At 33.0% G+C, this 14,329-nt stretch overlaps 1 protein-coding gene across 2 annotated transcripts; it reads right to left on the reverse strand.

The window, feature by feature from the left end:
- Window positions 1–4,889: 4,889 nt before the first annotated feature.
- LOC134701689 (BPTI/Kunitz domain-containing protein 4-like) lies at window positions 4,890–8,274 on the reverse strand. Of its 2 annotated transcripts, XM_063562821.1 has the most exons (5): window positions 8,113–8,274; window positions 7,389–7,407; window positions 6,672–6,785; window positions 5,593–5,874; window positions 4,890–5,040 (listed from the first exon to the last, which is right to left on the reverse strand). In XM_063562821.1, exons 1-5 carry the CDS (start codon window positions 8,182–8,184, stop codon window positions 4,934–4,936), a joined length of 594 nt encoding a protein of 197 aa, XP_063418891.1. In that variant the 5' UTR covers window positions 8,185–8,274; the 3' UTR covers window positions 4,890–4,933. The 2 variants fall into 2 exon arrangements, with proteins under 2 accessions (XP_063418891.1, XP_063418892.1); XM_063562822.1 differs by lacking the exon at window positions 6,672–6,785 and having other exon boundaries at window positions 8,113–8,263.
- Between the last annotated feature and the right edge of the window lie 6,055 nt (window positions 8,275–14,329).

Here is a 14,329-nt window from a genome sequence, read left to right on the forward strand (position 1 = left end):
CTTTAAAAAAAAAAGAAGAATGAGTCTGGGGACAAGAATGTCCGTACCCAAGTGTTACCGTTAAATTGGTATTATATCTTAAATTAAAAGAAGAACGAGTCTTCGGACACGAATGCCCCCGCTTTAGCTTCACTGTCAAACTGGTCTTATGTCTTAAAATAAAAGAAGACTGAGTCTTTGGACACGAATGCCCTCGCCCAAACTTCACCGACAAACTGGTATTATATCTAAAAATAAAAGGAGAATGAGTCTGGGGACACTAATGCCCTCGCTCAAGTTTCACTATCAAACTGGTATTATATCTAAAAATAAAAGAAGAATGAGTCTGGGGACACTAATGCCCTCGCTCAAGTTTCACTGTCAAACTGGTATTATATCTAAAAATAAAAGAAGAATGAGTCTGGGGACACTAATGCCCCCGCTTAAGCTTCACTGTCAAACTGGTATTATATCTAAAAACAAAAGAAGAATGAGTCTGGGGACACTAATGCCCCCGCTTAAGCTTCACTATCAAACTGGTATTATATCTAAAAACAAAAGAAGAATGAGTCTGGGGACACTAATGCCCCCGCTTAAGCTTCACTGTCAAACTGGTATTATATCTAAAAATAAAAGGAGAATGAGTCTGGGGACACTAATGCCCCCGCTTAAGCTTCACTGTCAAACTGGTATTATATCTAAAAATAAAAGAAGAATGAGTCTGTGGACACTAATGCCCCCGCTTAAGCTTCACTGTCAAACTGGTATTATATCTAAAAATAAAAGAAGAATGAGTCTGGGGACACTAATGCCCCCGCTTAAGCTTCAATGTCAAACTGGTATTATATCTAAAAATGAAAGAAGAATGAGTCTGGGGACACTAATGCCCTCGCTCAAGTTTCACTATCAAACTGGTATTATATCTAAAAATAAAAGAAGAAACCAAACATTTAAGCGATATTTTGCAAAACAAAATTCATACGAAAAAAAAGATGAACATAATGAATAATTAGAAGAAAATCAATCGGCCTTTCCACAGAAATTGGAAAACTAATGATACTAGTACTATAATTTTACATGTATAAGATGTAGAACTATCTTTATTCTGACAGGATCCGCTACTCATACATGTTCTGCCATCATTACATAATTATCTTACTTTGTTACGAATGAAACAATTTGAGAAATTAATCTTGTGTATGGTTATTTGTATTAACATTTTAGTACATCCTTTTGGTTTACAGCTCTTCATTTATGTCATTTGACATTTGTACGAGGGCCACAACGTGTTTATTGATAAAAGGATTACAGGCGCGGTTCAAGGATTTTGAAATAGGGGATGGAAGCCTGACAAGCTAACGTTTGGAGTGATTCCGTAGTCTATACATATATGAGGCTCCATAATGGGACCAGTCCCCTGCCCCCTTTATATCCGTCTCTGGAGAATAACAGACAAAATGTAGAGAATATTGAGCAAACTAAATAAAGAATAGACATGAAATGGCTTAAAAAAGGTGTGAATAATTGAATAATTTGGTAAAATAAATATAAAAAAGATAAAAATAGCCTTATAAATAAAACATACCGAAATGATGTCCCCCTTCCAGACTCTCTTATATGATCACAGACAACCGAAATGTTTGTGTTGGTTATTGAATGGATTTATATATGAAGCGGTTATGTTTGTGCCATGTTTGCATCCGTATGGGATTCCCCAATTATGTTCCAAAAGACACGTGAAAAACTGACCATAGAAAAGAAGTCGGTTTTTTTTATTAAAAGAAATGCAATATACCTAAACGCCTGTTTTATAATATCAGATGAGATAAATGTTATATAAAGATGCATTTACCACAGCTTTTATATAAGATGTAGAAAAAAACACCATGACATGGCTTTCTTAATGAAACCTGTGTAATGCTTCTTCTGAGAACCTTATACCATGATAAATAGGAGGCAACCACTGTATTTTCCAATCTGGTGTGCTGTTTTTGTGGAGTTAGAGGTAACTCACTGGTTAAAGTTGACATGTAAATGTAAAAACAGTCTCTGTTTCGAAGAATTTGCTTAGTCTTAAGTTTCCTATGTTGTGTCTTGTTTTCTATCATTTGTCTGTTTATATTTTTTCTTTTTTAGCCATGGCATTGTTAGTATATTTTCGATCTTTGACTTTGAGTGGTAAAAAGCATGCTTATTTCATTTGTAGCTAGTTTGAAAATAGTTCAAAACCCTAAGCTATGTTACTATTTGTTAATACCGAACTTAAACCGTTATGAAATAAAGGCAATAGTAGTATACCGCTGTTCAAAACTCATAAATCCATGGACAAAAAAAACAAAATCAAGGTAACAAACCAAAAACCGAGAGAAACGCATTAAATATAAGAGGAGAACAACGACATAACACTAAAATGTAACACACACAGAAACGGACCGAGCATCAGACAAAATCCCACGAAAATAACAAATATAACATCAAAACCAAATACATGAATTTGGGATAGACAAGTACCGTGACACCTATTTCACTGGTTTATATGGTTTGGTCATTGGATAACATATTCAAGATATGCTCGACCTCAATTTAGTTATACCCAAGTAAACAAACTCGTATCAGGCTTTTAGAGTAGACACAGTTTAAAACGTTAAATCATTGTTGAAACAAATCTCATTTTTCATTTCATCAATTGTAATTTTGTAAATTAGTCAAAATATGATAAAGTTGTTAATGTGTAAAGACGTCGTCCTATTTTGTCGCCAAAACACTCTAGGACACGACATTTCAAACGAGAAAACTATAAGGGCCTAATTTATGTACAAAAAAAAACGAAAAACAAATATGTAGCACATAAATGAACAACAACCACTGAACTGCAGGCTCCTTACTTGGGACAGGCAGATACATACAGAATGAAACGTGGTTAAACATGTGAGCGGGATCCCAAACCTCCTCTAATCTGGGACAGTGGTATAAAGCAAAATTACAAAAATACTGAACTCGGAGGAAAATTCAAAACGGAAAGTCCCTAATCAAATTGTAAAATTATAGGATAAAACACATCAAACGAATGGACAACAACTGTCATATTCCTGACCTGGTACATGCATTTTCAAATGTAGGAAATGGTGGATTGAACCTGGTTTTATTGCGCTAAACCTCTCACTGTTATGGCAATCGCATCAAATGACTTTATTTTTACAACGAACGATGCATGAACAGTCATCACTGTGTGACAATCTCAAGACAAACAAATATATAAAAAAAAAACAATATATATGTAATAGTATATGTATAACAGTACAATATAAGAACGAACTATAAAAAATAGTTGAAAAGACTTAACTCATCAGATGGATAAAAATACAAATATTACAAATACAAGTGGATGTTTACCCGGATTTGTGTGTGGGGGGAGAAAAGAGATCACGTATCACAAAGAATATCATTCAGTGTGTCTTTAAATTATTTTAAGGACTCAAATCCATGATAATTATTCATAATTATATTCATTTATGAACTGTTTCGACTTATAATTTTTGCATCTGAAAGTGATGATTCTCTGTCGCTTTCTGGAAATAATAACGGTGGCGCATTTAGGATTCAACTTCACAAAAGCTATATATTGGACGGGAAATGGGAATGTTCACTACTCGAGTTATCGTTCGTATCAAAATGTCCAACAACAACGAGACGGGTCTTTTTTTGCATTGACTTTGTGGTCGCTACGTACGCATGGTAAATGTCTCTGCCGATACTTCAATCGGTAGTTTTTTTTAACGCAGATATCGCAGACATCGTATAAGAAAAACCAATTTACCTCAAAGTTACCAGTCCCGAATTGTACCAAATCGCATTCGTCTTGAGTGATGAGAATCTCAAAGTATATCACCGATGGATGACTGTTTTGCTTGCAACATGTTTGCAAGAGAACTATATGAGGAGATTAATACACAGGCAGAAAAATAAAAGCCACAGTATTAAACCGCTGTTTCAAAAGTCATACATCGATTGAGAGGAAACAAATCCGTGTTAAAAACCAAAACAGAGGGAAACACATCAAATATAAGAGGAAAGCAACGAAACAACAGAAATACTAAAGTGCAACAAAAACAAAACGACAATTATTAATTAAAGCCAAACAAACATTAACAGCATTGATGACTCAAATTCCAAAAAATGAGCCATTTACGGCTTAGTTTATCTGCCTGGGATAAGATGTGAAGATGTTTCGGTGCGTTCTATGTCGTAGCGGTAATGTTTGGCGGCATGATTTTCGAAGACAAATGAAAAACAACCTGCACAGCAGTAGCAGCAGCAGCTGTTCCCTCCCCTAAAAGAGAAATACTTATATTCTGAGCGGCAGAAATACCAGCAGCTAATGCAGCAATAAAAGCAGTAGCAGCAGTTCCCTCCTCTGAAAGAGGAATACTACTTTTCTGAGTGGTAACATCGACGGCAGTGGTAGCATCAGCAGCAGTTCCCGAGTCTAAAGGGTGATTTTGAATTTCATCAGCACCAGCAAAACCCTTATCTCTATACAACAGACATATAGAAGTGTTATTCAACAAGGCAGTCAATATGTGTTCCTACATAGATATGAGAAGATGTGGTATGAGTGCCAATGAGACAACTCTCCATCCAAATAACAATTTATAAAAGTTAACCATTTTAGGTCAAGGTACGGCCTTCAACACGGAGCCTTGAATCACACCGAAAAGCAAGCTATAAAGGGCCCCAAAAATTAGTAATGTAAAACCATTCAGATATATGTATATATATATTATTTATTATAAATCAACCTCATTCCACTCTTTATTTTGACATTCAGAAAACTCAAGACACATAATGACGCTGACAGAGTAAATCTTGAAGTCGAGGAAAAGTGTTTTCCATGTCTCTTTGAGACCTTCGAATAATAAATTTTCAACGATATATGTATACTGTTTGTAATAAATTAATGGCATCCACACGTTGGACATCCATATCTATCTTTTGATGGAGCACCACCCGGATAATGGTCACAATGTCTAAATGGACATATAATCATTGGACATGGATAAGCTGAAATATAAAGATATTTGATGGACAGACAATTCGAGAACAGCAATCATCGGCTGTGAGATACGTTTTCTTATTTCCTTATTAACGTGTTCGTGAGTAGCAAACACAACAAAGGGGAAAATGCAAATGTTATATGGTTACCTAAGATGCGTGTCTCAATGGTGATTACAGACTAGATAATTATTGCCAAAAATCAAATTATTAGAGAAAAATGAGAAAAATAACAGAATTGAGAATAATATGATACAAAAGAATAAACAATAACGATTGAAAATAACAGAATTAAGTATTAAAATACAGTAATGAACGATGAGGGCAAAAATCATGTTTACGAGAATTTTACAGAATAAGCGTTATTTTTTTAGAAATAAAGAAAACTGCCTTCAAAATTTAAAAAAAAAAATATAACGATTAATTACCAACCCCCAAACCAATGCCCAACAATATGTGCCTTTTTTATATTCCAAAGAAGGGCCAAATTGTAAAGTGCCCAATTTTTAACTAGTTTTAAATGGTAATAGTGTGGCAGCTCCAAGTCAACCATACACTTACGTATCGGTCTAGGTTTAGGTTTACAGCGGCATGTTTCACAGCCACGTCTATCTACAACTTTTCCGTACGGACATGATATCAAGCACGCTCCTCGTCCGCACGCCGGTGGATATATCAACGGTCCATGCTTTGGATTAATGCACTTCCTAGTGCATCCGAACGTGCAACACTTCTTTCCTCCCGCGCAGTCGTAGTCAGAATCACAACCATGACTTTGCTTAGCGGGACATTCTATATTTGATTTAGAATTTTTTGGACATTTGTCAACTTCAGTTTGAAATGCTGGAAAAAAATCCAAATAGCATCATGGTAAGGTCCGCAAAGTTATTATTTAAATATAACCTGTGATTAACTTTTATGTCATTCGGTATCTAGTAAAGAGTGTTTTCGTTGTTAATCAAACCGCGCATCTTCTTATTTTGATACATTCATATGTGAAAATTTACAATCACAAGTATTACATCTGTGAATATCATATGTGTATCTGTGTATACTTACGTGAAGGTTTACAGTCACAATTAAGTATAACATCTATGAATCTAAAGTGTTTGTCTGTGTATACATACATAAAGTTTCACAGTCACAAGTATTACATCTATGAATATCATGTTTTTTCTGTGTATACATACCTGAAGTTTTACAGCCACAAGTATTACATTTATAAACATTATGTATATATCTGTGTATACTTACATGAAGGTGTTCAGTCACAAGTATTACATCTATGATATCATGGGTGTGTATCTGTGTATACTCACGTGAGTGTTTACAGTCACAAGTATTACAGCCATGAATATCAAATGTGTATCTGTGTATACATACATGAAGGTTTACAGTCACAAGTATTACATCTATGAATATCATGTATGTATCTGTGTATACTTACATGAAGGTTTACAGTCACAAGTATTACATCTATGATATCATGGGTGTGTATCTGTGTATACTCACGTGAGTGTTTACAGTCACAAGTATTACAGCCATGAATATCAAATGTGTATCTGTGTATACATACATGAAGGTTTACAGTCACAAGTATTACATCTATGAATATCATGTATGTATCTGTGTATACATACATGAAGATTTACAGTCACAAGTATTACAGCCTTTAATATCATGTGTGTATCCCCGTAGACAATCTTCACTACATCTAACTTCGGGGCAGACATAATCTGTTGGTGGTCTTTCAACTGAAATCAACAATTGGATAAATATATGTGCTGAAATATAGTTACAAAATTAAAGTAAATGAAAACGAATTTGTATTAAATTAAATTAAGTTTTTCGTGATTCTATCACTTTTTTCAAAGTTAACAGAAACACAATGACAAGCAGCTACATGTATTACTAAACAAATATTATTGAAAAGAATAATAGAAGTGAAAAACTGATGCCCCGCAATCTCCTCGTCCACAAAAAGCATAGGTACTTGAGAATAAGACAATTATTTTCAGCACTCCACTTTTTTTTCTAAAATCAGCTTTTTTTTCTTGTTATTTCTGTTATTTCTGTAGTTTTTAAAACATTTGACCTTTGTCCTTTTCCCCCAGTACCTATGCAGTAATAACTAATGTTTGTTGACCAAAAAAATGGTATATAATATAAATATATGAATACCATGTTCATCAATCGCCCGCTGATTCAAGTCGGGCATGCTGCAATTAATTTGCTATTCATGTAAACGAAATATAATTATGAAACAATAAAAAAAACTTATTTTGTTAGTGTGTTAACTTCAACGAAGTTAAAACCATAATTATGGAGTGTTACGAAATAAATTAGATAACACTTACTTGTTTTAGATGACACTGTCTGAAATGTAAAATTTTAAAACGAATTACTCACTGTGACTTTAAAATGTAAAATGAAGAACAGCAATACAAGTGCTGTTTATTTCATTGTTGTCAGGTTTTTTGCTGTACATGTACTGATTTTGTGTCATGGTTGGACAGTGGCGGATCCAGGGGGGGGGGGGGGGGGTTCCGGGGGTTGGAACCCCCCCTTTTTTTTGGCCGATCAATGCATTTGAATGAGCATATAGTTGGAACCCCCCTTTACTCTGGGTTGGGACCCCCCTCTTTTTAAAATGGCTGGATCCGCCACTGTTGGATACCAATATCTTTTGTTTTTCTATTATGTACAATCTGGCATAAAACGTAGGTAAACACAACTTTTGTATAGGTATAATTAAATATTTCAAGTTACTTTTTCAATCAATTAAAAACTCAAGTTTTCCTATAATAGCCTGAAACAGAATTAAAATTAAAATGGAGACTGTGTCAAAGAGATAAAAACCTGACAAAACAGCAGAAAACAACCACAAGGTAACCATTTTCAAAATTCCGCATCCGCATCGGAATGTATTTTTATAGGCCCTACATCTGTCATTTTTAATGCATAAATTGAATTCAATACATCTAGTTATCGACATAATTATACATTTCAAATAAATTATTATGTAAAACAATGTTAACAAAGAAAATAATTAAAACGTGGCATTTTAAAATATGTATTTACCTCAATGTTTAGTGACAAAAGTAAACTGCATATAATAATCCGTAACATGTTTACAGGTATAATACTTTGCATTCTCTGACAAAACTTTATGTAACAGGTAAATTATCACAACAAACATAAATATCCGCGTCACTCGGCGTCAAATGAAACGTCAAAGATGAAACTAAGGTCAACACAATTACATTTTTAATTTCTTAATACTGAAATTTGACGCAGACAGTTTTATATGATTTATATATTTTCATGAATGGCCATTGATTAACGAAGACTATACAATATCTATCAAGTTTTCAAAATACGAATTAAAAGCACTTGTCTCGGGAAAACAAAATCTGAGACAACAGTTATATTAAGGTTGATAGAGAGACAAGTGCCTGTGTTATATCTTTATCTTTATTTGAAAAGCACTTTACGCCCATATGGACCAATGGCTTAAAACATTATACATAATATACAGTTTACATAAAACAATGAAAATAAACAATGGACACACTTTGAACTATAATTTGTCTTTTTTTTTTTTAAATCAATATATATATATATATATAAGAGATTCAAATTATATCAAGGACTCCCTGCCCTCAGTCTTAGTGACTTTTTTAAAAAGGAGCCTAATTTGCAAGTGTCCTGTTTTGTTTCAGGATTGAGAATATGTTTTAATTTATCTATATCATTTAAGTTATTATATTTATTTTCATTTAAAAATTCTTTTGTTAATTGTTCATTTATTTTACATTTAAAAAAGAAATGAAACTCATCATCTAGTACATCACAATGTGTACATAGTCTTAAATCTCTGGGAATTTTCCTGTATCTTCTAGTTTCTATTAATAAGCAGTGGTCACTTATTCGAAATTTAGAAATAAGTTGTCTATATTCAAAGTTTTGAGAAAGTAGGTATGGTTCAAAGTTATAGCTTTTCTTTATTTTTTTAAAAAGTTGGAGTTTGCTATTCTCTTGTAAATTTAATATTTTATCATTATATAAATTTTCATAGGAGTTTTCTAGATTTTGTTTGTATATTAGCCTATTATTTTTATCCTTATTTTGGTTAACAATTTCTAAATCATTTTGACTTCTGACATGATTTACATAGGAGTACCAAGAATAAAAACCTGCAATCAATAAATCATAGACAGAACTTTTTTTACAGCTAATTTCCAAATGCATGTAGAGCAAAACTTTGGTTGACTTGCTTGCTTTGTTTGTATAATTGTTTATACAAGCTAGCTTCGTAAATAAGATTGACATCTTTAAACAATATATTTAGGCAAAGTTTAACCTATATATATAATATTTGAATTTAATTGGGTGTTATCCTAATGATTGTGCAATATAAAAACAAAGCAAACAAGCTAACTAAAGTTTTGCTCTACATGCTTTAGGAAATTAGCTGTAAAATATGCATTTAAACGAGCTAATTATATAGAGTTGAATAACAAAGGTACTTCTCAGAGACAGATTTCGGTGGTGGTGGTGGTGGGGGGGGGGGGGGGTATTAGAGGGTCGATTCAGGATGCATCACCCTAAGGAAGCTTCATATAATAGTATATGGAGGACACATAGACCTTTCATATGGCCCAGTTCAAGCATTGCCCCCCCCCCTTTTTTGCCTTTCAAAATTTTGAATCTGCGTTTGCTTCATATAATTATGAATTATTAAGAGTAAGAATAAGAATTTTATTAGTCCATAATCCAAACAATAGAATAGTTACTAAAATACAAAACAAAAACAAAATATTACATCTATAAAGGATGAGGTACACTAAAGGTCCACATCATAATTTGGTATCCAAATCGACTTTTAAAGATTTCTTGGCAAAGAAAATCACGTCCAAAATCTAATTGTGTTGTGGTCTAGTACATAAGTTTCTACATCCTGTTACGTTGTCACCCATGCATAAATAATGAATACATTAAAACAAAAACAACATATAAATATTTTTTTAAACCATTTGACAGGATTAGCCTTTTGTATTAGTCAATGAAATATCTTATAATCGTCAGTCACATAATATGCAAAGAACCCAAACCGCCAAAACAAAATGAACAGTGGCGGATCCAATGGGGATAATATACTTGGAGTTAAAACACCCCTTTTTGACGATCGATGTTTTTGAATGAGTCCATATATGGGTAGAGCCCGTCCTCCTTTTTTGTCCTGGGTAAGAACCCCTTTCAGAAATGGCCAGATCCGCCTGTGATAATCACCTGTAGGGGTCAACATATTACACAGAGTGGTTCGTGTTTAGTGTACAACGAACTACGTGTTTAGTGTACCAAGAATTACGTGAAGGGGTCAACATATGTTGAAGGCCGTACGGTGACCTATAGTTGTTTAAAATGTCTGTGTCATTTTGGTCTCTTGTAGACAGTTGTCTCATTGGCTAGCATACCAAATCTTCTTTTTTATATATTACAAAGTGTGGTTCGTGTTTAGTATACAACTTTTCGCGAATAATCTTTTCTGTAAATGTTTATTTTTGGGGAATCACCATATATGTCCGTCCATTAGTATACCTGGTGTTAGTCAGTCTGCATATCCTATTGTAATTATTTATTTAACCGCAACTCAATTCATCCTTAAACGACAAAACAAAAATATTGCGAAATCAAAGGTGTGCTTTTTTTTCTTCATTTTGTCTTTATCGCTGGACTCAAATATAAGCTTTAGAATTGTGCTAGTTCATATCGCACATTATTATTTTTATTTAAAACATTTATTTGAACTCTGATGTAATTAGTCATATAACCTATTTCATACTCAACATATTTTTGCAATGATGCAAGCGTCTTAACTGATGTTCGGTTTGCCTTTTTTATTGTATAAATTTCAAGATTTAGTAAAAGTTTAATCTAAGAAGACTTAAAGATGATTCATTTAACATCAGAATCTGACTGACGAAGGATATCTGTTATCCGAAATATTTATAAATAATTACATTTATAGTTCCTTTTTGTGTTATTGGTGTTGTTATGTACACTTTTTAGGCGTTTATATAATTTATTTTATTGTGTACATGTATCGTTACTTGTAACGATCCAGCGCCCTCGTGGGAAAAATCGTTGACTATTATTCAGACGTTTTATATAATATATATATATATATTATACATAAATTGTAGCCATCAACTTTATGATAGTGATATTTTAATGGACAATCAATGGGGCTTAGTCTGTGTGTATTTTGAGCAGCAATTCGAGGTCCTCCTTTTGAAAAGGGAATTGTTGGTGCTATTTTCCCAGAATCTGGCACAAAACTTTATTTTCCCATCATTTCAATGTATGCAATTCCAAGTGAACACCTATCTAACGATAAACTAATTCGGCTATTTTGTAGTTATATGTCATGATCATAATATTACTGTGTCTGTTCTAAAAATTTGAATCGGTCAACGTTTTGAACAGCAGTATACTACTGTTGCCTTTATTTAAGTTTATATAAATTCAAATGTTTATTGCCATTAAAAAGTTTTAAAAAAATATGTGATTAAGTGCAACATGTGCAAAATGAATTATATATATGTTATATTAAAATTTTGTCTTTGGCAGAAAAATTATGAATTGCCAAAGACCAAATTTTAATATAACATAATTATATACATCACGGTACAATGAATTATATATATATACATCATGGTACAATGCATTATATATACACATCACGGTACATCAACAGTTATTGCTTTCATCATATAAAAAGTTTTCTCATTAAAAATGTAACTTTCCAATTTAATAAAAGTTGTTTCTCATTTTCTAGTAAGTTATTAGTGGCGGATTCAGAACTTTTTATAAGCCAACTAGCTGTCTAACCAACAGGGGGGCAACTTCTTCAGTCATGCTTCAGTGATTCCCTATATAGTCAAACAAATTATTCCCACAAATGGGTGTTCAGAGCCCCCCAGCCCCACCCCCCCCCCCCCCCCCGGTCCGTGTATCAATTCAAAGTTTAAAAAAAAAAAAAATCAAATTTTTGGAATTTTGATCAAAGTTGTAAAATATCAAAAATCCAAATTGTGTAAAAGTTTTTGAAATTTTGAAATTTTAACCAAATTATTAAAATATCAAAATTCTAAATATCGTTTATAAATTTGATAGTTTAGTAAATTTGATCAAACTTTAAAAATACTAAACATAACGTGCAATTTTGATTATTTCAATTTTTGAAAGTTTGATTTTTAATTTTTTTTTATTAAGTAAGATATCAAAATAGAAAAGGGGCGAAAAGAGGGGTACTTGTAAACACGGCTCTGGAATAAATAGCACGAAATATATATATCAAATCATTTATAATTAGAAAATAAATAATTAAAAGAGTAAGTCTTTCTTTTATTAAACCTATCAGGCATTGTCAGGCATCACATTGGATAATAGTATCGTGAAATTTCAAAGTAGTGCATCTTTTGAAGAAAAATAAACTTATTTAAACCAGCATCGAATAGGTTGATTTAAATCTCTAATATAAGGTTACCGTTTGAGATAAATAGTTTAGAGCTATAGTTGGTGTCCCCAGTGCCCAACATTTAGAAGTAGCAGTGAAAACTGATCAACTTGCAATAGGTCAAATAGTATTATTCGCCTTTTTGACGTTCCTAATGAAGCACGGTAGATCCAGAAAAAAGCGCTTCGGTCGCATGCAACTTTAAGCGTTTTGTTTTCTTTTTTATTGTTTAAATATTTTGCCTTTTATGATTGATTTCAGTTCCAATTAATGATGCGGAAGGAATATTTGATTAATGGTGTCGCAATGAACGTTGTGCTGGGCGGGCGTGTTTCAGCTGGTCCCTAGACATAAAAGTGTACTGGTTTAGTGATGGTTTAGTGATGGTTCAGTGATGGTTCAGTGATAATAGACGTAATACTAAACTCCGAAGTATAACAATGAATTAAAGTTAATTTCATACAAGACTAAAAAGGCAAGAGGCGTCTGAATTGGGACAGGCGCACAAATGCGGCGGTGCAAAACATGTTTTGTGAAATCACAACCCTCCCCTATACCTCTAGCCAATGTAGAAAAACAAACACGCGTCAATACACAGTCAAACGAATTTAAAAAAAATCTAAGTCCTATGTCAGAATAGGAAACAAAAGAAACAATTCAAAATGACAATCATAATAAATTAACAAAGGACCAGTATATATATAAAGCTAGCAGTTAGTGACTTATGCCAGCTCCATACTCCAAACAAACTAATCAAAAGATTATGTCTTCGTCAAATGAATAACAAGCACATTCCCTTCCTGTTGTATTTATTGCTAATTTGTTCCTGAACATTCATGCAATATTTGTCACTGGTAACAAAAAGTCGATAATTCAAAATAGGTTGTTTACAAACAAATTACAAAGAAACTTAGGATTCAACTCTCTCGGGCAAAGTAGCCCTTATAGATGGATTTTGTTACGCTTACCTTCACTTTGGCCAAACACCTCTTCAATTGTTTCGGTTCTTATAAATACTAACTTTCAACTAATTAGTTTCAGCGTTCCGTAGGTTCAGCATTTTACATTGTACTGGTTTTTCGAGAGTAACATTGGTGTATGGCCAAAAATGGAAAAATCAATCATGCATCATTACACGCCCCATTCTGACTGGACACACCTGTGTTCCTTTACTTTGCTCAACGTTGATTGTCGTACGATAACTTAAAAATGCCATCATAACAAATACGGAACAATGATATCCCTCAATACAACAAAATCCCTGCTCCTTTTATTTGCTATTAAAAAACAGTGGTTCATTTAGGGCCCCTAATGGAGCTACGTATATGATAAATGTACATACTTTTAACAAGCAGCAGTCCAAACGTTGTCTAAGGGAGCAAGCCTTCAACTTCAAAAGTGTAGATATGGTTATTATGTGGAAGTACAAAAAAAAACGCGCTAAGTGCTTACAATTTTATTAAGTTTGTTTAATCATTTTCAATCAAATTATTTGGTTTTGAATTTAACACCATAAAGCACGGGGGATAGTTATCAAAAGTACCAGGGTTATAATTTTATACGCCAGACGCGCGTTTCTTTTCAAAATATTTTTTTGTCCTCTGCTTGCACAGAATAATTTTTCCCGTCAAATTCGGGATCCGAATATGTTTATGTATTATTATTGAGGCCCCTCCTGAAAGTATCCAAGTAAAAAGCAATGTGACAATATTTATATATCGGATTCCAAAAAAGATTACCATTTATCGCTGATATAAAAAAAAAAAATATTTTTCA

This window comes from Mytilus trossulus, unplaced genomic scaffold (genome assembly GCF_036588685.1).
Source record: "Mytilus trossulus isolate FHL-02 unplaced genomic scaffold, PNRI_Mtr1.1.1.hap1 h1tg000249l___fragment_2___debris__unscaffolded, whole genome shotgun sequence".
Classification (NCBI taxonomy): Eukaryota; Metazoa; Mollusca; class Bivalvia; order Mytilida; family Mytilidae; genus Mytilus; species Mytilus trossulus.